The sequence below is a fragment of the Vidua chalybeata genome, chromosome 3 (genome assembly GCF_026979565.1).
Source record: "Vidua chalybeata isolate OUT-0048 chromosome 3, bVidCha1 merged haplotype, whole genome shotgun sequence".
In the NCBI taxonomy this organism is placed as follows: domain Eukaryota; kingdom Metazoa; phylum Chordata; class Aves; order Passeriformes; family Viduidae; genus Vidua; species Vidua chalybeata.
In genome coordinates this window covers 19,397,493-19,422,654 of record NC_071532.1, presented here as the reverse complement: position 1 = coordinate 19,422,654, position 25,162 = coordinate 19,397,493, and the positions used below count along the sequence as shown (strand labels likewise).

Genomic DNA, 25,162 nt, shown 5'->3' with positions numbered 1-25,162 from the left:
AAAAATTGTTTTGGGGAAAAGTAGATCTGTATTAGTGTTAATTACATTAACTTCCTGATTCCCCAACAGACATAGTGCTGGTCACTACAAATGACATGGGGAGAATGGGACATCTAGGTTTACTGCTACCTGCAAGAGTTGAAAATAAATCCAAATAGATAGTATACAAAGTGCCAGCTTTCACAGATGAGGAGGAATAAATTGACAGCAAGATGGCTGAATGGGATGACAAATATTTTCAACCACTGTTGTCAGGAAGGCAACTTAAGGAAAAGCAACACTGGCACTGATATTATCAGAAGTCAGCATCACCTATAAGTTATTTGTTGGACATTCCAATAAAAGTGAGTTCCGTACAATTTCCAGAAAGCTCTGCACTTTTACTTCACAAGAACCGAGTTGATTTCCAGAATTTGAGATTACTTTCCTCTTACACATTGTGTCTCTAATTTGGCCATTGTCTTGCAGAGCTAGATATAAAGACTGAGCACTGCCTTTAGAGTTCCCTTTCCTTCCCCCCACCAATTAGAATCAGTCTGCAATGATGGACCATAGAGGCAAAGGAATAAATTTCTACTCTGCATAGTTTCTCCATAGTTCCTACAGTTTAGTTCACAGTTTCATTACTTTCACAGAAAGAATTCCTGTTTGTGGGCTCTGCCAGATTCCCCACTTGTGGTGGATAGTTTTCAACGTAACAGTGTTTAGGTGTGGCTGGTCAAAGTCAAGCTGCAAAGTATAAAGTTTGCTGCAAGCTCCACACTTTTTGGACACTGCACTACATGGAATGATGCTGCTAGATGCTCAAGCTGCAGGAAACACAGCCCCCAAAGGGTTCTGTTTCACACCTAAAGGATCTCTTCAGATACTTGCAAACTCTGGGTTACAAAGATTACATTCAGGACTAGGATTAAAAGAGGATTGAAAAAGGTTTTCATTGTACACTACATCTTTGAAGCTTACAGGAAAGGTAAAGAACAAGCATTTTCAGCTCATCCTTCTTTTAAAATGGCTTCCCATATTCAAGTTACAGTGGATGTTTTTCCTGACAATAAGCTGCAAGACTATTCTGAGACAGAGGTGCAGGAGGGCAAGAGGCAAAGAGATGGAACACTCTTAATTTTAAGTGCTAGAGTATCAGAGAAACTTCCTCTAAAACATAAGAAAGACCTTGACCACATTTGTTTCTTCAGGATTTAAAAAATCCCCAGCCTCTCTGTTAGAAGAATAACTGGAGACGGATGAAGAATGTCTTTGGATGAACACTTACCTCTCAAAACTAAACTCAAGCTATTGCTGAATATAGCGGAAAAATCCCATTTCAGTCTCTAAAACACCAGTATTAGTAATTGCAAACAAGAACACATTTCCTTCTGCTAAATAATTTTGGGACTTGGGTGGGGCTTCATTTTTTTTTTGTTTGTTTTTTTTTGTGGTTTTTTGTGGGTTTGTTTTGTTTTGTTTTTTTTGTTTTGGTTTTGTTTTGTTTTGTTTTACTTGAGAAGTGAAAGAGAGTATCTATTTGTCTTTCATTTTTAACCTGAATGGAGAAGTATTTTGACAAGCGCAGCATTTAGGCAAAGTACTTTTCATGAGTGTAAGAGACTGGTAAGCACCTGCAAATCATTCCACCAGATTCCTCAAAAGCTACCACATTTTACCCAGCAGTGACTTACCTCAGTTATTCAGTAACTTTGAAATCATCACAGAAACAGAAAAAGAGAGAACACCCAACTATGGTAAACTCAGCATCTGTCCCATACGGGCTTATTAAGCGGTCACTTGGTCCAGTAAGGGCAAGTTAACATGGGACCATAAGTGTAGTCAGGCTTATTAGTTACTGTTTTTTTCTAGAGCAGCTCAAGTTATCCCCACCTGTCTCCCAGGTATAAAAGAATGTCATATTAATTCAGGAAGGTTTCTTTATTTCAGCTAAGTACTAGAGAACAAACTGAATTTAATTTTTTTCCTTCTCCTCTACAGGCAGTACCTATGGAGGAGAAGGAAAATCTCCACATCATAGCTCATGTACATGGCTTACTTCCTGCACTGCTCATTCCTATCCTCCTCCTCTTCTCCATACTGAACAATGGTGACACATTCTTATGACTGCAGCTGTAATCTCTTCACCTTCCAAGTTTTACTGTAATTATTATTTTCCCTATTGAAGTAGCCCAAAGAGCTTCCAACTGAGGCTGAAAGGCCCCCACTTCTGGAACCATACATCATATGTGTCACACATGCATATCAAAGACACACATCAAGTCTGAACAGACAAGCAATGCAAATGAGGCAGTGCACATCAAGGGATGGATCTGACAGTGCCAAATATAGGTTAACACCAAATCAAGATCTCCTGCATCCCTGTCCCAGGTCTGAGTCACAGTCAGTGAATCCCATAGTGCATTTGGTTTTAACACAAGCATTGGCAGCTACTGTCCATCAGCACAGACTGTTTCCCCATTCACTTTTTTTGTTAGCCTAAAATCCATTAGTTGAGAAGGAAGTACAAGATAATGACTGTCAGGCATTGGGATCCAGTGCCTGTTGGCACAACACCACTCTAATGATTTTATCTAAGGAAGAACATGGGTATCCAAGGAAGTAAATGGGTTAGATTATCCTAAAGTTAAGGAGCCACAGCTTCACACGCCGCAACACATTCTCCACTATCTTTTAGTAAAGGTGCTCAGATCACTGGGAAGAGGAACATTATAGTAGCAGCCAGTAGCTTCCACAATAAAAGCCTGTCACTGACCTACTTCAAGGTCTCTGAGAATGCATTTCTCTTCTATGGTCTGAATGGGAGTTATTTGAGCCAACAATTGCTAAGTGACTATGATTCACAAGTTGATTGCTAAGTGGCAAAGGAAGTGCCTCCACCATATATAATTTAATTCTTCATCTCCATTATTTAATCCACAATTCTTTCATTACTAAATTAAGGATTTAAAATCAGGACAGAGGCTCCTGAAATTCTGTGGCTTCAGCTTTCAGGACAGAACAAATCATAACCATCCCAGAAATGCCATCAAGCTAGAGTATGAGCAGATACTTTGCTTTCATTTAGCAAAGCGAACCTCCATTTTCAGGGAAAATATATGGAATTTTAAGTTAGCAATAATGACCAGTAATATGTCTTGAAATATAAATATAAGTATGCACATATAGTAATAACCTATTTGAGGAATTCCCTTAATAAAACAAAATTATAAATATTGCCTTTTTACTACTTAGCAAGTTTGCAACATATGCACTCAAAAATCACTCCCAGCAGAGATTCCTCCTTCTGGGTATTTCTGTCAAAGTATCCTCCTTTTACCTGGAATCTTGTCCTTTCTGCAGCATAGACTTGGTAATGAAGCATGGCTTGCAAGACTTTTTTGTGACCATCTGGTACCAAGCAGACAGCCCCTAGGATCTCCAGCACAGCAATCTTGGTCTTAATGTTCTCAGTCCGTAAGCTCTGGGATATGATGTTGATGCTTTCAGGATGGGCCAGGACATGAGCCCGTCCTTGGGAGTTGTTCATCAGTGCCTTGATACACCCTATAACGGATGTGTGGATGCGACTCTCTGAGGTCTCATAGTCCATGCTCTTCAGGAAGTTCAGCAAACAGCTCAGGCCATCCAGCTCAATAAACCTGGTCACAAACCTGAAAAGAGAAAAACCAAAAAAACAATTGGAAAAACAAGGAAAGCAAACCAAAGGCACTTTATTCAAAAGACACCATATTATTCAATCCCAGATCTTTAAAAGCTGGCTAGTTTTCAGCCTAAATTCACAGAACAATTCCCAGGTATTTAAGAAAAACAAAGCAAATAAGCCAAGAGAGAAAACATTCCAGCTAATAATGGTGTGTTACATAGTTTCAGGGTAATTATATGCTATCATCTTACACTTCTGTTTGGTCTCTGTTCTTTGTTACAGTTACCACCAAACACTGCTGTGGTTCACCTCAACAGCTGCTGCATTTTCAAGGCTGAAGGGATTCTTTTGAATTGTTCCATCTTACATACGTGCTAATACACCCAACACACAGACTTGTCACCACAATTTTAGTTATGAATCCAGATTACCTTGAAAACCATGTTTAGGCTTAGCTCTAACTTTCAGCCAATACTGCTTATAGCTTCCACCTCCAGGATCTGGGCACATTGACAGAGGCAAACTCATTTTCCCTCTGTCCGTCAACCATACTGCCTTCAAACTCCAATCCCATGACACATGTGTAGGAACATGTTATATTTAAAAGGGGCATGTTCTTCTGTAAATCGTAACGCTCCTCTGCTTTTGTTGAAAACCAGGGTTAAAGAATCCAGATGGGTCAATTTAGACCATGCAAACAGCCCTCTAGACAAATCAGTAAAAAAGGATGGAATTAGATAAGTCAGTTCAAACCCATCATTCTAGCAATGTTTTGTTTGAAGTTCCCAGGATTAAAAAATGGGGAATTCAAAGACATGGAAAGGGCTGCAAATAATTTCCCTAGATTGCATTGTTTACCTCCTGCTGCCTCTAACATGGCATTCAGGTAGATAAACTTTTTGGAACGTCTGAATGCAAAACCATTTGCATCACACTTGAATTTTCAGTCTATAAAAATGTACACTAGCAATGATTTGTTCATGGCCACACTTTGAATAGCGTAAGATAGAAAGACACTTCAAGCAATTTAAAAGGTTGCAAACAATTGCCAACTGTAACAAATTAAAAATACCAAAATTCTGTGTTGTCGTGCTTTTACCCAACCCCTCTTCTTCCCTAATGTACCATCTTTATTTTTCTGTCCATGAGATGCTGCTACTTATAATCAGTAATAATGGAAGCACCATACTGAAAGACCAAATTTCACTGGTTCATGTCCCTGTACCAGCAAGTCAAGGAAGTCAGCCAAAGCAGCTTGTTATTCAAACTGACTACAGAAAGATTCAGATTTAGTTAAGTTTCTGCAATGCATTTAGCTGCTAGCTAGACAAAAAAGACTGAAACAAGTGCATTCATAGCTACAAGAGTTGCTGCAAAGGATTTCTTTGGAAAAAAAATATCCACAAACTCAGTATGTTACTAAATAATGATGCAAATGAATTCTGATCAATTCCCTGGGCCTATAAAGAGTGGAGTTACTGTTGTCTCTGCTATGGAGGGGCTGCTTTAAATTCTCCTCCTTACCTTCAAAGTTTCATTCTATACTTTATCTATTCCTTCTGTCTTTTGGGGGCTGGGGGAAAGATACAATTTTTTTCCTAGTTTCTTAACTTCCAGGGCTGAGGGATAACTTAAGGTGAACATGATTCTTAAGTTACAGAGCAATACTGATGGAAATATCCTAAGCAGCAGCAGAGCAAAGGGTCCCCTAAATGCACTTTGGGATAGAACACACAATCTTATGACAAGACAAGCAAGGCATTACAATTTTCATGTATTTTCACATGCTCTGATGACCATGTGAAAAAAAAATGGTAAATGCACAAAAGTCATATTGTCCCAATTAAGTACAAACTCTCACTAAATTCTCTGGCAGTGCAATTTTTCTAGGACTGTTAGGATGAGGTCATTGCAAAAAGAAAGCATGCGCTGGAAAGCAGTGTGTGTCACAAAACTTGATTAATGACATAATTTAAAACAATGTTGGGACTTTCCTGTACTATTCCTAGCCCAGAGAGCAAACAGTGAGCTGTGTTACTCAATAGCAAGAAAGTATCCTTCTATTTCAACTGCAATCAGAAGCAGCAATCAAATTTTTCTAAACACTTAGTTCCTTATTCTCCAGAAAAGCCAAAAACCATGCTGGGGGAGGTAAAGAAATGGCAAAAGCAGTTCCTGGCCCAACAGATACTCTGTATGAGGATTTGCTTGGTGTGGGGAGGTGTGTGAGTAAATGTCTGTAGAAGGTAGAAAAAGAAGTGGGAGTTTAGCTGACAGCTTGAGAGTCACAATCCTCACACTGTTGGTGTTTGTGCATCTGTCTGTCTCTATGCAGGTATCTGTGTGTATGTGCAAAAGCAAAGTCAACTTATACAAGTCAAGAACTTTCTTGTACACAGTACACGTGTAACCCCTGTCCTACACAGCCTCTGTGCTGCAAAGTAAGGTCTTGTTCTAGACTGGGAGGTGTAAAGTTAAACATATTTGCCAATGCATTCTGGCTAACACATTCAAATACTGAAATGCAAATAAAGCACAGTGTGTTTTAATAGGGGCTAAACAAGCAAATTAAAGCCTAACCTCACCTCAGACTCTCACTTGACCAGTTTAGCACACTTTAAAAGGCAGGGCACCTCTTTGCATTTCAAGTTTTAGAGAGTGCTGATCAGAATGAGTTAGCTAGCTCTAATAATAAACCTTTCATCCAAATACAGGTGTGGTGGCCAAAGAGGAACTGACCCACTGATGGATTCCAAGTGTTGGGGGTACAGCTTCCCTGTAAGACTTGATCCAGCTCAGGAAAGACAGAAAGATCATATGCTGTGGGTGTGCAGAGAGCAGGATGTTCCCACCCTGTTAACAGGCAAGGCAAGACTTCCCTGCAGCATTAGTTTTTGAACCAGGGGGCACACATAATCCTGATAACTACTGAACTGCTGAAAAATTCACCATCATGGATTTTGCTTGCTGGTTGCAAAAATGATCCTCTTCAGTATGCACCTGGATGCAACACTGCTAAATCAAACAAAAAATAGCAGGAGGTAAATCTGAATAAAACAAAAGGAGAAATGCAGACAGTAAAAGGAATGAGTGATGACTCAGACTAAAGGAGGTATTTTTCAAGGGCTCCAAAAAACAATTTTTTTCCCCAGTCCCTTTTAAGTTTTTGCTTTTCCTGCATTTCTGAACCTTCATTTTGGGGCACTAAAATACCAAATGAAAAGCTCTTCTCCCATTGCTTCTGTCTAACAGTTTGTCATCACAATTGTTTATAGTTCTGAGTTTTTACAAACCTGAGAGAAAATGTGTTTCTTTACAAGATGCAGCTGTAGCATTTCTGTTCTCTGTGGCTGGGATCGCTCCCTTGTGCTAGGACATAACCCAGCTTTATTATTTTAGGGCAGCTCCTAGATACCAAACAAGGTGCAGTTGCTCAAAAGAGACCACAAACTGCCCCAGGGATACCCCTATCCCATTTTCTACAAAGAGGCTAGGAACTTGAGTTTGGATAGGTCTGCTTTACTTTTCACTGGTAGAACTGGTGGGTTGGAATAGAGACAGAGTTTAGTAATTACTCTGCATTATCTACTAGAAGAGACAGAGTTTACAGTAAAATAAAACAGAGAGCCAAATGCATGTATTTTTCTTCTTTCAATTACTCTGTATCAGAGAATTCAAGCAGAGGAGCCTATTGGTAAGCTGTCAGAGCCCCTGTGTAACCTGCTATCACAAAGGGATTCCAGATGGTTCATCCTGTGTGAATTTAGGTCTCTATTTCCTTCAAAGGCCTGATGAACAGAAGTAGCAAAAAAAAAAAAAAATATTTGATATCCAAATTAAACTAGAAAGACTAGTATTTTGAAGGCTGAGGTATCATACTGCTTATGAGAGGGATTTGATGGAGCTGAGGGCCTCTCTACTGCAACCTTTCCATCAAGAAGAAATTGGCTTGTTGATCAGGCACTGGCATGCAGCCCATTTGGCAGCTAACGAATTGAGTCGCTGGAAATTAGTCGAGACACAGGACTTAACTCAAAATTTGGCTTGACTTAACTGTTTTTTTAAAGCCCCACAACCACCGCCAGCGATTTAGAAGACTTTAAAGGGTAGCCCATAGATGCTTGTAGTGATGCTTGTGCTTGTCAGGGTTATTACAAACAGATGAAGCAACAGGCTGTTGTCAAGGGGATCCAGCAGATGCAATACAGGTTGGAGAAGAAAAATCTTGCAAGGCTTTGAGCAAAAGAATTTGCTCAAATGCTCACTGCTCTTTCTTCTTCTCTATTGCTTTGTCCTCAACAAGGAGTTTGGGCTGTGTATTTGAAATGACACAGCAAAACAGCCAATAGTGGCCACCAAAGTGTTTCAGCTGGACAAAGCAAAGAGGCCTTGCTGCTGTGACTACATTCAATGAAAGCTGTCACCTTCACAGAGCAAGCATCAAACCAGCTCCATGTCAATGTAACAGTTTTGCTATATCAAGTCGCAACAGCACAGGACTTTGGTTTAAAAGCCTGGAGAGTTGCCTTAGCTTCCATTTTAACAGAGAGTCCAGCTGCATTTTATTGTGTTCTCTGCTTTACTGATAGGCAGCATCAAACAGTCACTCTTGACTTAGGTCTCAGTATAGGCTACAACTTCTCTGCTTCCACGTTAAAAGCACTCACTCTAACCACATTTAAAATTATCAAAGCCTCATAAACCTTTATACTTGAGAAGCACCAGAATATGATTTTGTGCTCTCTTAAAGCCGATCAAAATAGGAAATAAACAGGAAGTAAAAACTAGAGAAGCTACATGCAGTCAATTTTTTAAAGATTATGAAAGGGAGAAGCACAATCAGCACTTAGCGCTGCAAGAAGTCCCAAAAATATCTTCCCTTCAAGTCAAAGTAACTGCAATGAAAATTCTTTGAGATTATTGTCTGGATTGTTTTTATTTATTTCATTTGTTTGGGAAGGATCTCCTCCCCAAAAAAGAACTGTATTTGGTTAGGCATTTCTGAAGCTCTCTGAAAATATGACTTCAGCATAGTGTGGGTGCAAAAGTATTTGGCCAATATAAAAATCAGAATTTTTTTGCTTGAGTGTTTCCTGAAATCATATCAACTAAAGTTGTTTCTCCCCACTGCTCTTCTAAGTGTTAAATTGAAAAGGTTTCTATGCTAGTTAGTTTGCTATTGTTCAGAGCTTTGTTCCCAGAAAAAGAAAGATGACCTTACCTTCAAAGACAGTACACAAAGTCTCTTTACATTTTTCTATGCCCAAGTTACAACATAGAATGGGAAGAATGCCAAACCAGGTGATGCCAGACGGATTAGCTGCTTTGTACTAAACAGTTCACATTACTAAAGATAAGGGGAAGCTTAAATTCAAAGTTCAGAGTAGAGGCTGAGACTTTGCCCAAAGTGAATCAAATTACATGGGATGTGCAGGGGGCTGTGAAGACTAAAATCTGCCCTCCACAGTCATTACCTGTGTTTGCAAATATCTGCCACATATTTTTCACAGTAGACTTTACCTTTTATTTTCCTGAAACTACATGTTTCAGCATTAGTGTGAAATTAGTTTGCCTTCCAACTAGGCAGGCTCAGACCAGGGACTGTATGGCTCTCTGAGGATTGGCTGAAATCTCAGAGAGGCTTGTGTGAGGTGAGACAATGAGGTTTCTGTCCTTGCCACTCTTGGTGGTGTCACATCTGACCGTTGGGAGGCAGTGAACTGCGATGAAAGGCAAACAACATTACCTCATGGGCTGAGTCCGCAGAGCTGTCTTCAAGTCTTCAACTATTTTATTTTTCATTTCTGTTTCTTCTTCATCAAAAGCATACAGAGTCTGCATCTGTTAACAAAAGAAGGTGGCAATTAGGAAAGCCCGAGCAGCATGGAAGCTAAGAGACAGGCCAGGAATTATGAAAAACAACTATCCCATCAATACATGCAGAGGTGCCTGATGACCTCTCACTAGGAAAGCAGTGCCTCAGCTACAAAACTGAATCCAGATGAGGCTGCTCATGTGGACTGGCAGCAGCATATCACTTTGCCACACTGGCTAAACTAGGGTTCTCAGATTACCCCCCAAAAATCACAGTTGCCAGTATGCCCACAGAAAACTGTATGTAATTTGGAACAGCAATCTGCTGTGGTGATCTATGGATGTGTGAGGCAAAGTTTGTAGGGAGAGGCAATATCTTTTATTAGAGTGACATGACTGGAGGGATTTGGGGTGGAGGGAAGAAAAAAAAAAAAAAGCCAAACCAGACTTATGTGTCAGGTTTCAAAGCATAAAATCATCTTCAAGAAAGCCTGCAAGTACCCTGAATTACATTTTCTGTATATACAAGTTTGACTCTTCCTCCCCATGCAAAGTATATCACCTGTTTTAAGATGCTGGTGTTCCCTATACACTTTGCCCTTGCTAATTAGGAACATTTACTGCAAAAAGCATCATAAAAATCCCTGTCCCTTTTTTAAACAAGTAAACTGAAACACACAAAGCCTAGATTTCCCCCCCTGTATGCAGCTTGCAAACGCTGCAGCTTGAAGTCAACTGGAACTGAAGTTGCTGTGGGAGACTGTAAATTAAGGTGAGAGACAATGAGTAGAACACACACAAAAAAATATGGTTCTCAAAGTCAGATAAAGCCCTTAAAAAAGTGGCATATCAGAAAATTAGGGTTCCAGATCTACACTCAGCACCACCTCAACCTTGTCATGTGAAGCAAGACTCTGCAGTGCCCTTTGCATATATCACTCAGGCTCACAAGTCCCATGTGTGTCTTTTGAAAAAGTCAAGACTTAATGCTGGAAATTCTTAGCCTATAGCTATGTCTTCTTAGTCGCTCAAACTGTAAAATGAGAGGATAAATGACTCTCTTTTTGGCAGGACTTTTTGTGGATATCACTCAGTGGTATCTGGAAAGAGCTCTGAACCCCTTCTCAAATGAATAACCCTCAATTAAACTAGTATCATCTATCAGGGATCTGATATTGTACCTCTCTGTGGTGGAATCTGAGTAGCTACAATTATGGCTCACCACAGCAAAATATTTCAGTCTTTATTTTACTGTTTAGCAAGCACCAAAGAAAACCCTTCTCTCACCGGAACCTCCTTCAACCTTCTCCAGCCTCGCCACCAGCCCAACACCTCACTTCCCTTGGAAGGGCTCCCACTGCTCGCTTTTGCAAGTCATGTGATGCCAACACATGTCGGATCCCGAGGGTGGTCATTTGGCTGCACGCCGTTGCTGTCTTATGCTGAACAGCTGGCACGGGGAGATGTGTTTAACTCTAGGGGTCCTCTCTCTGATCCACGCTAAAGTCAAATTCACTCAGTCACAGAGCAAGCTATTTCCTGCCCTAATGGAATGACAGAGCGCTACTGATGGAAAATGAGCTGATGTTTTATCTTTTGCCAGCATCCCCCAACAGCCAGAAACATAAATTGAAATTCTTAAGCCAAGCCATATATGATCCCCCTCTTTGAAAAATAAACAGAAATCCTGAACAGGCGTTATGGATGGCAAAGTCCTCGGGTGTGATTTGGGGCTTGATTTGTATTTTCTTGGGTGACAGCCCATCTGGTCATCTTTCCTTTGGCCCATAAATGCTCCTTTGAAAAGTTCCCATTCCTCCAATGGCTTAATTTCTCCTCTGAGCCATTGTGGGGTGGCAGGGTGGGGGGAGAAGCAAATGGAGGGTAGGAAGGTGCTCAACAGTCATTTGTTCAGAGTGAAAAGGGCCCATTTCCAAATGAAACAAATACAAATAATCCTGCCTTTACAACAGAGGGTGATTATGGAAAACCCCTTTTCTAAAGCTGCAGGCAGCCAAGAGCCCTTCATTTCTCACTCTTGTGAATGGCCAGGAATTCAAATCCTCATGCCCTCGCTAAAGAAACTGGGTTTGCATTGTGAAATGGCTTTCTCGGCAAGAGTTATAAAAAACATAACTGTCCCTGGGAGACAGAGGGGAGGAAACTGTCATTATTTGAGGTTGGATTTCATTCACATGGCTGACTGATGAATTGCTTTCCTGAAGTACAAACTGCACTCGAGGACTAACGTCTGCTGGGCTCAGGAGGCAGATAGTTACCATCAGTTAACCAAAATAGTAGGAAGGGGAAGCAAAATAGTGCCAGGTCCTTTTCTGGTGCCTAAAAGACAGTGTATATATAGGGCTCTTTTTAAAAGCATATTTTGTATATTTGAAGTTTTCCAGATCAAGTGTATCACCTCGGAAAGCATAGCATCTATTTACTTGGTTTGCCAGTTAAGAAAATTGAAGAATTTGTGAAAGCAATCATTCATGTGGAATTTTATATGTAAAACTTCATGCAGTATAAGAAATTATTTTAAAATTTTGGCTCCACTTAAAATGAAATATTTTATTTTTTTAAAAAGTTCAGATTTTTTCCCACACCTTATCCTAATGGCTAATCATTCCTCAGAACTACTGGGAAGGAAAATACAAAGACCATGATGACAGCACGTGGGGAAAAGAGAGAGAGAGAAAAATAAAGAAAGGACACAAACCACCATCAACAATACACTGCATAACAGACCTAATTTTACTTAATAGCCTCACATGTGTGAAATGAAAAAGGTAAGAAACAAAAAGAAGAGTGAAAAAGCAATCTGGATGTTCTGACTTCTCATTATAGTCACCCGAAATTCAAGGTGCACCGCATCTCTAACTAACATTAAGGTTGAACTAATACAATAAATTATTATTAGAATAAATTTATTTGAAGAAATTATAAATAATAAACTATGAATAGACATAATTAAAAAAAACCTGAACTTTTACGCAAGAAAGTTTAAAGTAACATAGACATCATCTAACTTAGATGAGAAAGTTATCATACACCTGTTAAATTCTGCTGAAAGATACATATATATTTTTTTAACATCCTGTGAAGCTGCTCTGCCTTAAACAAATGTTTTCTGAGTCAAGGAAAAGGGCCTGGTTACAGCTGTATTTATTAATCTTGACCCATCTCACAATCTCAACCAAGCCACCTCTCCAGAAAAGCTGGATTTTCAACTACTGCTCACCTGAAAGTCTCTCTGTGAAAATGCATCCACAGCCAAGATCATAAAAGCAACACAATGCTATCAGAATTTTTCCTCCTCAGGAAAGTGCGAGCTGTGTTTATTTGTGCTGCCAAGTAATATAATGGGGCAAGGAGGGCAGGAGGAGCACAGGGACATTTCTTTACACGTTATATTAACAGGGCAGCTGCTGTATTTTTAAGAAAAGAAACATCTGTGTTTTGATGAATCAGCAGATGACAATGACATTGATAATGGAAACAGTCTTCTATTGTGGGCATGCACCCTATCCCCCTCCCAGTATTATTTATAGCATGCAGAGATCAGGAGACTAGACAAATTTGGAGGCTTCGCTTTCTAAATTAAACATGATTAGCAGCTGTCCCTTTGTCTTAATGACTGGTGCTAAAGACAGTGTACCAATGTTCTACTTCCTTCCAGTCAGGCTACCTGGAGTCTGGGACAGTGCCTCCACATGCTGTGAATTGCACACTAGTAAAGAGATACAGTTTTAGATATTTACTCTTGTGAGAATTTGGTTTAAAATACGTAAAAATCTGAGAAGTCATAGCAACAAAAAACAATTATGGGAAGAGAACCGTGCATAAAATGCATATTTTTTTGAACTGGATCAGGAATCTGTGACCTAAAGTGCTTCCTAACATAATGGTCTAAGGTTACAAGCAGGGAACGTCAAACATGTCAGGAATCACCACATTACTCTCAAGCATAATCTGTGAAAGGCAGATACAGCAGGGCTTCTGAGAAAGTAATCCTTGTGCACAGGAGCCCTGGTCTGCTGAAATCCACAGAAAGATACCTAATGATATCAGCACAAAAAAGGTGCCATTTCCACTCAATCTGTGAGAAGGAGGAACATATTTGCCAAGATAATATATATTTAAAAAGGACTTCATTATTAAACAAATGAACATAAAGGATGTGAAAAACAAACATGAAAAGATTCTTATGTTTCAAATCCACAGGAGATGCAAAAATAAAATTTCATTAAAAGCAGGATTTAAGGCATTTTCAACTAACACTTCTGTGATTATTACTACCACTTCAACTCCAATACTTCTTGCAATATTTCTAATTAAAATATTGCAATACCTGATAGAGCCCAAGAGACACAAACTGAAATACACTACATACTGTCAGGAAGCAGCATGAAACATGTTTTTCTTTCACAGCTTCAAAGTCAGCTCCACTTGGATGCAGTTTAAAAAAAATTTCAAAAAACCCACCACTAAATTTAGAACTGAAATTATATGGGATCCAAAAATAACTGCTTGAAAGTTAGAAATCTCAGAGGTCTAAATTATAATGAACAGAACATGTCTTTTAAAGTGTGTTGGAGCTGGTTCTTAGCTGGATTACTCCAGTTTTCCACTGTTACAATTTAGAGCAAAATCAAGTCAACTTGGTTTCACCTGCTGAAAAATGAGGCAACCAAATGGTAAATCAGAAGCAGGGGTTTTAACCCCAGTGTGTCTTCTCAACACCTCAAGTATAAGAGTGAATCATGAGTCTTGAAGCCAAATAAAAGATTAACAATCATTCAGGCATTGGCATTCAGGTATGCAAACAACATTACCAGAGCTGGTGTTTATTGGTGCTCTTAAAACACATTTAAAATTAGAAACATAGGCCAAAATACAGTCTCATTCTATGGAGCTGTTCCAGATATACAACAGTGGTGTATACATATTCACTCCAAGTTTACATCAAGATCATTTAAAGACTAACCCAAAAGTCACTGAAATCAATGGAAAAACTTCAGTAGATTCAAGAGGCTTTGGATCAAATCCTACCAGAGGTATTTGGCTCAGTAACACTGCAAGGTTTCATACTATTTTTTTTTCCTCTTAATGGCCCTTGTAGAGTAAATTTGTTCAGTCAGGAAATCAAAGCAGAGTGTCATGCCAGTCACTAAAGCTCAATGTCTTTTCTAAAAATAAGTCCATATTCTTTCTATTCCCTTACTCTGGCCCATGAAAATATGGCATGAAGGAAGGTGACAGTTTTGTTTATTCATGACTCTCAGTAGAAAGCAGTTATTTTTTATCCTCTTAAGTGAGTTATTATAGCTTCTAAATCTTAGGATGTTCTATTTGGCAAGACATATTTTACCATGAGAAATACATAATTACTGCCACATTTAGCATCTATTAAGAACAGTTAGTTTTATAAAATTATTTTATAGCTCATAACCACAATACAAAAGGTGCAGAGAAGCCTTTATAAATCTAAAATAAAAGCATTCATAAACAAGCAAGGTATACTACCTAAGATGCTAGGAACAGAACTCTATCATCATCATTTTTGCACAACCACCAACTAAAGCTGAGTAGACACTACACATGAGTAATTGGAGGAAAAATTTGACTACAAATTCAGTAAAATAATCAAATTTAAAAATGTAAAATCTACCAAATCAAAGGAGATCAGTGAACACTATATGTAGATGTTCTGATTTTGCTGGTGACCAGCTTCACTGGATGTTTCAGAGGAAGAGACACACTATACAGTTATTGAACAAGGACAATTAAAAAAGGTTTTCCTCAAATATCTTTTGGCTTGTATCTTATGTCAAAGGTGTTATAGCCTTATGTTTTTTTATTTATATGCTCTTATATTACTGGATATTATCTTATATAAACAACTACCTTCTCTTTAATTCTTCTACTAAACTAAGAACCTAAGTGTTATTTTGTAGATTGGTTACAAATCAACTTGAAACCACACAACAAAATAAAACTTCACCTAGTTTTTAAATAGTTGCTTTTTGCTGATTCATAAAATATTCTCCTCAATTTTCATTTCAGATTCTAATTTGGTTGCCTTCAGTGCTCAATATTGTAGAAATAAAAAATGGAAATGTTCATCGTGCTTTCTAATATAGCATTTATAATGCTAGAGCAGGGCTCTTCCTTAATCCTCATACTCTTGTTTTGTAAGCCGTATTTTAAATCAGTTATGCCTTTGGCCTACCATTCTTCCCCTTTGAGGACTTCTTCTTAAAGAAACGCATCCCTATGGTAGGAAATCTTCCCTGTTTAGCAGGAGAGGTAACTTACTGCTGCCATGGAATTGATGCGGTCAATGTAGTAGTCTGGCCAGCTGGTAGCAAGCTTATTAGGATCTTCTTGTTCCTGAAACAGAAAGTTAGGCAAGGTTACACAAGATGACTTTACGGGATGAAAATCACTCAAAAACCACCTGGAATTCTTCATTGCTCTGCTCTTTATTGTGTTATCTCTCTCCCCCATATTCTTGTATAATGCACTTGGATGTGTGGCATTTATTACAAACATTTCTGAAAGTGTAAAGTTAACACTGTCACCATGGTATGTCAAATAAAAAGAATCCCTTTCAGCTCAGATTATTGAATCCAGAATAATAAAGTTTGATGGAGATAGAGTTATCTTTGGCATCTAAGCAGCAAACCTCAGTCCCTTAAATATATTAGGTTTCCAAGTAGAAGTATGGCCCATTTACAGATTACAGGTTTACATTTTGTATCTTTATACTGACAGATTTTATAAATTATTTGGTCTCTCTACTGTTATGGTGATGGTGGAATTCACCAACAAAGGGGTTTAGCATCTGCTATGGAGAAAAAAAAAAAAGAAAAAAAGGAACCTGAAAAGAAGATAAAGACTGTATCATTTTGATGTGATAAACCAAAATATGTTCAGCCTGGACATTAGGAAGCATTGCTTTACCAAGAGGCTGTTTAGACACTGGAAAAGGCACCCTAGAGAGGTGGCTGATGCCCCAAGACTTGAATTAAATTGATTATTTAAGAAGCACTTGGACAATGTCCTTAACAACTTGCTTTAATTTGATCAGTCCTGAAATGGTCAGGCAGTTGTAGTACGTGAATGTTGTCGGTCCCTCCAACTGAAATATTCTGTTCTATCCTGTCCTAATCCTACCATATAATGTAAAGTCAATCAAAATCTCAGAACATCCAAAGGAGCACAAAAGCATCCCCTCAGTTACAGCAGGAGCAGTATTAATCCTTATCTCCTTACCTCCAATGTAATCCACCTGAAATCATCTTCAGTAGGCTAATCTCAATCAACCTTCTAAAAGAAGACCTACACTGACTCAGGAACCAATTCTTTTTTTGTTCCTTGACTGCTCAAAGGAAATTAGATTTCCTTCTAATGAATATATGTATTTCTACATAGGTGTAAGTCACTGGTAACATGAGGATTGCTTTCCAGGATCCTTATCTCCCATTATAAACTACAAATAATTAATATTAACATGCCTAGCATATGGTTAGAGATTGAAGCACTTGACTCATCCTAAGGATGACCAAAAGGCATATGAAGACTGTGTGGATCTTGCCAATGCTTTCTGTGCATGAAAGCTTAACCACACTAGAAAAACTGGAAGAGAGAAACTAGAATACCCAGGAAGATATATATAATAATAGTAAAAGTGTACACCTATCAGAGTACCTCAACTATTCCACTATTATTTGGTTTAGAGATGAGAAATAGCTCTACATGCCTCCTGTTGAGCCACATTCAGTAAACACCTTGCTACCTGACAATTTCCTGCCAGGGTACGTACCAACACATGACAACAATTCTGCACAACTCAAAATCTTTGTATTTTGATTTAAAAACAAAGTCATGACTGAGATTTGGATCTTCCCCTCTCTTTCTTCCACTGGATTTTCAACACGTAAACTAAAGGAGCATCTCCATTCATGACACTGACAAAACACCTTTGTCCTCATCTAGAGAAGGACTGCAGTGCAGACACAGGTCATGTCAGTGTCAGGTCACACAGTACAGGTCGTAAATCTATTAATCCCTTGCACCCAACTGAACAGCTAAGAAGAGCAGAAGAATTAAACAAAGCATTGTACAGATAAATATCACTGTTCCAAAAGTATGAAAGGCTGGCAAAGTGGAAAGAGATACCAACTGTATTGACAAATGCTATGCACACACTACGTACCACCTCATGATAATAGATGGTGCAATTAATAACAAAGTGATGTTTCTCACATTAATTGAGAAGGTCTGCTAATTTTCTTTACTTCCCTTTCTTGGCCACAATAAGCAGGTATCAGACAGACCCATATCTATGTCAAATGTCTATGTCTAGAGAATTACAGAAATATGCAACTCCCTACCAACAGCCAGTTAGAATGGCCACACCTCATGTTTTTGGTAGACTGCCTTTTGCTGCCCTTTTCTGTGCAGAATAATATCTAGTGGCAGCCGCAATGCTAACAACAGTTTCACACTTGGCAGACCTTAACCTCCCTTGCAAAAATCAATATATGACCTTGACAATGGAAAAGTAAATTAAAACATACAATAGATAAATACAGCATTATTTTTATTTGATAATCTTATCATCCTCAAAGAGAATAACAGAAATAGGAAGCATATATAGAACTATGAAGTAAGGTCATTCTGCAGGAAACCCAGCTGAGCCACCCATCTGAAGTGCTCATGTGACCTTCTGAAATGTTTCTCTGCAGAGAATTATAAAAGTCCTATTGACAACTATAATAGTTTGCAGAGTACACCTGACAAGAACACTGTCAGAACAGTCAATACATGTATTTTCTATATTTCTCCTGCCTCCATTCTGAATTCCAAATAAAGAAACAAACACATATAAATTAAGGAATGCCTGAAATCATCCTTTACATTCCAAAATAAGCTACAATACTTTTTGGCCTTAAGATTCTTTAGGGGGAAAAATAAGTACAAATGCTTGAATCCTACAACTAACATTTCAGATGTCTTCGTTAAACATGGAGACTGAAAACCATCAGGATAAATACACTAGAAAAAATCAGAATTCTGAACAATTTCCTACCTGAACCCAAAACACTAGAAATCTCACAATCAGAACCAATGACAAGAAGATTCTGATACCCTCAAGTATATCTGTATATATGATTAGCTTGACAATGAGTCAAAGTCCTTGGTATATCCTGCTTTTGACCATTCTTCATTCATTACAAATTAGTCTGAACTCTTAGTCTGAAAGTCTTATTTTTTGAATTAAAACTGGGAAAAAAAATTGTTTCAGTGGAACATAATTCAGGAAAAAATCTTACACATCAAGGCCAGACAGAAGATGTACATTGTGAGGTTAAAAAAAAATTAACAGATACCCCAGTAAGCAATCCTCACTTTCTGAAATTGTTTTGGTCTGGAAGAATATTAAGCAAAAAAGTCCATTCAATTTCAGTGGTCTTACACAGTCCCTGCTCACACCAGAATTTTATAGTTGTCAATGTGTGGTTACTTTGCTAGAATAAATGATAATGTGGATAAAACCTGGGAATCTATTTCAATATGAAGTCCCAAAAAGCTATTTATACTTGAGCATGTAGATTTTTTTCCAGCCCCATGAAGTCATTAGACTTTTTTACAGCAATCTCCTGAGTGACATTTTTACCAGAAAGTCATGTTCACACCTGTAACATCAGAGTAATTGGGAAAAAACAAAATTTAACTGCCTACATTATATGAGTTCTGTCCATGCTAAAAGATTGCTGCACCAGGCTTTCTCTTGAGAAGGGAAAGACGAGTTGAAAATAAAAAGCAATTAAATCTGTGGTGTGGTGTGCAAAATTTTTGTTTTGTTTTGTTTTTGTTTTGTTTTGGTTTTTTTTAATATATTCAGAGAAAACTGCAAGGCAACTTGAAGATAATGGCAAAACTTTTCCCTTGTTCCAGAAGCACAGAAAAGGGCAAAAAAGCCAACCAAAAGAAAAAAAAAAAGGGCTTTAATATATAAAGCTGCATAGGTATCAAAAGCTGGAAACAATAACCCATCTGTATAAGGAAAAACATTAGCTGAAGGAATCTATTAAAGCAAAGCTTTCTTTTAGCTCCTTGAATAGTGTAAATATTACATTAAAAAACAGGCGTCAGCTTGTGCACTTTATAAGGGGCCGTATCATTCTTCACTAAAGTAACAACTATGTAACTGCTGTGAAAACAGGATCTTGATACTATACAAGCCTGCAATATAGCCAAGGTATTATATAGGCTTTGACACTAATTTGGACAGGCTCCATGACTTGGTGGAAAGTGGAACTTATGACTTCATCCCAACTAGGACTTAATGGAGTTCTGCAAATATTTGGACCATCTGAACCAATCAAAAATGAAAGAAAATAAAGCAAAGTGTGCACAGCTCAGCTGATCCTGAAAGCCTTTTCTGCAAATCCGGGAGACCTGATCCATAGGGCAAGCTGTTCTCTAGAGACCAGAGACTTCTACAGGATGCCATGTCAGTGGGACAAGCATTTGCAATACAAAGACTGCCACAGCACACTCAAGCAAGCATTATAGACCATTGCCATTGTTGCAAAACTGCCTGCACTGAAGCTCTTTTAGGGCAAGCACTGGGTTTCAGTTTCCAGTGATGACACATTGCTATTTCACTCTGCACCAATCCAGCTCCAAAAATACTGAGCAGCTCTCCAGATCATGTTCTGAAAGTCTGAGCATGTCAGAGCATTACTAAATACATCCACAAAACTAGCAGCTTTAGAAGGCTTCTTTCCTACAGAAAGAGACAGAGAGGTATATATTCTGACATGACAATTAAAACTCATAGTCAGAGTTATGAACACACTGCCACACTCTAAGACTAAACCCAGTACTCCTTTATTTCTACCATCATTAATATCAGGTTATTTTTATGTAATGTCAACAAATATTAACTCCCCGGGATCAGCAGGTGCTTGCCATCTCTGGGTGCCCAACCATTATGTGGACCTTGCCACTACCTGCACGCACACACACACCCCTGCAATAAATCGCTGAGGACTCATGAAGTCCTTCTAACAGGCAAACTATAACATAAAACTTCCTCCTTGAACAGATGCATCAGGAAACGCATCCTCTGTTACAGATGTCACAGGACAAGCATGGGTACTCTTGGGATGCTATCTATTCATTAGCAACATGACTTCCTTCTCTATCCCGTCTCTTCAGTAGGGCAGACAGCTGACCTTACTGTTTTGCACTGCTTAGAACAGGATGGGAATAAGCCACACATCTGATGCTAGAAAATGTGGGTATAAAACCTTTCTTGGACAGGAAGCCATGACACTGTTCACTGAGCTCCTCTCTGTATCAATAAAAACAATGTGCAGAGATGAAGAATATAAAATGAGGCTACTGTGATATAAATTCCTGTCCAAGCTTGTTCACTGCATCATGTCCAGACACTGCATGCTCAAGTTGATACTTGGGTCACAAAGAAGAGCATTTCCTTGCAAAAGCCACATTAAGGTTAGTGTCGTTCCTCCTCTCAACAGCCTTCACACATCTTTCAAGTACATCACAGAGCTGAAAGATTAATTATTTTACCTGGTCTGAAAGGTCAGCACCATCACATACAGCTCAGAAAATACAAATCATGGCATTCAAGTCATTACAAGAAACTTAGAAAATTTAGAAAAAACTGAAATGTATTATTCATCATAGCCCTGTAGATATTTTTTTTTCAAATTTCCCATTGAAAAGCAATGGGAATTGGAACTCTGATTACTGTTGTAGATGTCGGCGAACCTAATGGGAAGAATGATGATGTTTAACTCTATTTCAGAAGGCTGAATGATTGTTTTATTATAATTATGTTATAATACATTAATATGCTATATAAAAGAGGATACTAAATACTACATGCTACTTCCTCTAACTATCATATCTAACTCACAACTCGTGACCCTGTTCTCTAGAGCCCAGACACAGGTGGATCCGATTGGCTCTCAGGCCCAAACAATCCACCATGGTCCAACCAAGCGCTGACTCTAGGTAAACAATTCTCTAAACACATTCCACAAGAGAAAAACAAGGAACAGAAATAGAAATTGTTTTCTCTTTCATTTCTCTCTGTGCACCTCAATAAAAAATCTTGAGAGAGAGAGAAATGTGCTTGCCACAGATTACAAATAACTTGGCATTTTTGGGGGGTGTTTGGATTTTTTTTAATGACAGTTGATTGAAATTTTAACATAATTTACATCAATTAAGAAGAAAGCTTTGTTGGATAAAGATGCTCAGTTTCTTGTTGAAGCCCTCTCACACTCTTCACAGTAACAGTTTAGCTGCTAAAATGTTCATCTGAGGTGTGTGGGATTCAGACTCGGGTCCATGTTCTGCTTCAAAGTGAAGGGTGCAACCCTTGCTTTGCACATGAATATTCTGGCTACTAAAAACAAGGTGGGGTATTTGTTTGCTTGAAGGGTGGAAGATGGCTATTACTGCTTCTTCATTTCCAATAAGTGCAACTCTTCCCTTCGGAGACAAAGACTCAGCTCATCACAACGCTGAACCAGTCTTGCATCACTTTGCACTGCACACTGACAAAGGTCCTTCAAGAAATTAACGTATTGGGTTTTTCAGTGTCTCTATCAGTGAGATTAGCAGAAACAAGAAAAATGGGATGCAGACAATTACACAGTACTCAGTTACACAGGAAATCTGAAGTACAGCCAAGAATCAATCCACATAAGTTGTACTGCACTCTCATTCAAATCACCGTTCTTCCTTTCTTCATGTCTGACGTGACTTTCCTTCACTTTAAGAAGTTCAGCTTTCAAAGAAACATTTACTTGTTTATTAACACACTGTCCAATCTATTTGCTATGTCGCAGTCCAGAGCAGCCAAAGTATCACAAATAAAAAGCACTTTCATTAAAAGACACAAAATGCGTTTGATCTGCTGTGGGACAAAATGCTAATTCAGAAGTGGAGCTAAAATGCATCTAAGCTTTTCAGACAGTTTATGCCTCCAAAAAGCCAACCATGTCCCAAGAGATGCTAATTTTGAAATAGCACAGATCATGGGACTGAGCCATTCACTAGACAGATGTGGTCACTGCTCCATTTCTCAGACTTTATGACTAGCATTTAAACAAATAGTCTCAGAGTTTTGGGAAGGAAGCTATATTCAAGCCTTTTAAGCACAATTTACCCAGATTGAGAAAAGCAAACATTACTTGTCTCCCTGGAATTAAGCTATTGATGTGCAGATAATAATCCTTCTGCCACAAAAGCAGTCTACTGTGTAACTTATTAAAAGAGAATATTCATTAATGACCAGTTGGAGCATGCAACTGAGGAGTTCTAATTGCCTCTCACAAAGGTCAGGTATATCCATACATGCTTACATTTCACTGCATTATGACACAGGGATATTTTCCTTAATGGATCACAGGGTGGGTTTTTTCTTTTTTTGCTTCATTTAGCCTGAGCTCTGCCCCATTGCCAGTAACTTGACAAACCTAATTATGACTTCTGATGCTGCTTACTAACAATTCTCTCAAAGGAAGAATCAAAGGCTTCAGATTATTATTTATATTACAAAACACCTAATACTGTCAAATTGTGGAACTCACTGTCAAAAAATAAAGTATAAAAGTGAAAAAGGGATACATCTATGAACAATGAGGATTCCTGCCTAGAAAGCGTTTCCTAATATTGAGAGAAGCTTCAGTGCTACAGAAATTCACCAGCCTTTAGAAATTAAAATGGATTATCAGTAATTTTTGAAGGATGGTTGGCTCTACCAGGGCTGAAAGCTTTCCAGTCAAGTTAAACATATAATTTTTTTGGAACTAATTATGGCATCTCTCACTTTTTTTTTCTGCTTCCTAAGCACTCAAAGATACAGAATCTGCAGAAGCTGTATCTTATATATGACACATGATGTGTCATTTCCAACCTCCTCTAAAACTCAAAGCCACTTCAAATCAATTATTGATATTGATATCAGTCTAAGGGTGATGAAGGCCATACTTTCATTTCTTGTCTTCCAGAAAACACAGGACATCCATTGCATATACACACAGGGAGAGATTCTCACAGAAAATAAGAGTGGCAATTCTCACTAGACTGGTATAATTGGCAGGCAGTAAGGTGGTCGGTGCATTGCTTTGAGCTGAAGATAAGAATTAGTGTTGTTTGAAACATCAGAATTCTCAACCACTGATTTTAATGTAGAACTGTAGTGTTTAAACCAAGATTAAGTTTACAATAAGGATATCTGGCTTAAGACTAATAGATTATTGATGGAGAGAGTACTTTTTAAGGAACTTTATATTTTAGTAGGATTGTATAGTATATGTCCAGTTTTAAGAACTCATTTCTCTTTTCTTTGCCTTCTTTTGGTGTTTATCATTCTCCTCAATACATACAGATGCAAACTTGCTGCCAGCACTGATTGCAGCAGCCTCTTCTTATCACTTACAGATCACACAAGCCTGCTTGTCCTTCTTCAAACATATTCAGCCCTGCTATAGGATGGGAATACCATCATCATCAGGTATTAATTTAGGAGTATAGTGTGTGAAGTGACCAGGAAGATAACTTGCCCTACATTTACAGAACTACTTAATTGTACAGCTGAGGCCACACTGAATTCTTCAGTGATTTCTCCCCTCAGGACAAAGCTTTCTTGCTAGATTGAAGTGTAATTATTGAAACATAATACTGAAGTGTAATATTAAACATTGTTCCACTGCTGAATGTTTAGCCTCTGCCATGGAAGTTCTTCTCTTGTTGAGTAAGTTCTCCTGACTCTGTTGCTGCAAAATGATCCTTCTGTACTATTACTTGAAGTAATAGCAGTATTACTGAAGTAAAAGTACTATTACTTTCAATGAACATATACTCAGGAGCCTACCTTTCCTCAGCCCATCCACTCCTTCTGGATGTGAAGGAAAATGTCCACTAGGGAGGATCCTACCAGTCAGAAGATTGTGTCATGATCATTCTACCCAGAGGGTCTTCAGAAGAAGATAAAACGTTTCTCATGGACATGGTTTACTCAGCAGGTGTGGCTATGGACCTAGGCTGCACTCCTGAAGCACAGCTCTGCTCCCTCAAACCTGCAGCGAGCTTGAGGTCACATCCTGCAGTAATGCGTGTAATCTGTGGCAGATGAAGCCAACAATTTGTCACTATCTCAACAAGCACTAAGCAGCAGTAGCAGGACATATTCTATTGCTTCGTTAACAACCAAACTCTGCGTTGTCCCTTCTACTGTTTACTCTGTGTTTATACAGGTATTGTGTGTACATTTCCATTACCCAGTTCAGCTTACGGTCAACATTCCATGGATACAGAAAGGAACTTTTTCCTTACACAACCAGCTTACCTTGTCTCTTTTCCAACAGCACTATTTTTAAATGTATTCCTGCCACATTAGAATGTTGTCACTTGGACTGTCTCCTTCTTCGCTTCCTTTCCTCCTTCTCCTGGCATTCTTGAGGCAATGTGAAAAGCCACAGAAAGGCTCAGACTGTGTAAGTGAGCCCCCAAGTTTATCTTTTTGTCCTACTGTTTATCTCCAACAAGTAATGACTTAAAATCTTTTGTAAATAAAATGAAGCCACCTACGATTCATGGCAAACACCCTGCATGTTGCTTGATGATGGGAATGAAATGTCA

The 25,162-nt window shown here is 38.5% G+C and overlaps 1 protein-coding gene across 1 annotated transcript in view; it reads right to left on the bottom strand.

The window, feature by feature from the left end:
• The window catches only part of DAAM2 (dishevelled associated activator of morphogenesis 2), a 170,579-nt gene that overhangs the window by 56,863 nt on the left and 88,554 nt on the right, over positions 1 to 25,162 (bottom strand). Inside the window, exons 4-6 of the mRNA XM_053938696.1 lie at positions 15,782 to 15,856; positions 9,396 to 9,490; positions 3,323 to 3,656 (exon numbers count right to left, since the gene is read on the bottom strand). Coding sequence (XP_053794671.1) covers positions 3,323 to 3,656; positions 9,396 to 9,490; positions 15,782 to 15,856 — 504 coding nt within the window. The remainder of the gene's footprint in view (positions 1 to 3,322; positions 3,657 to 9,395; positions 9,491 to 15,781; positions 15,857 to 25,162) is intronic.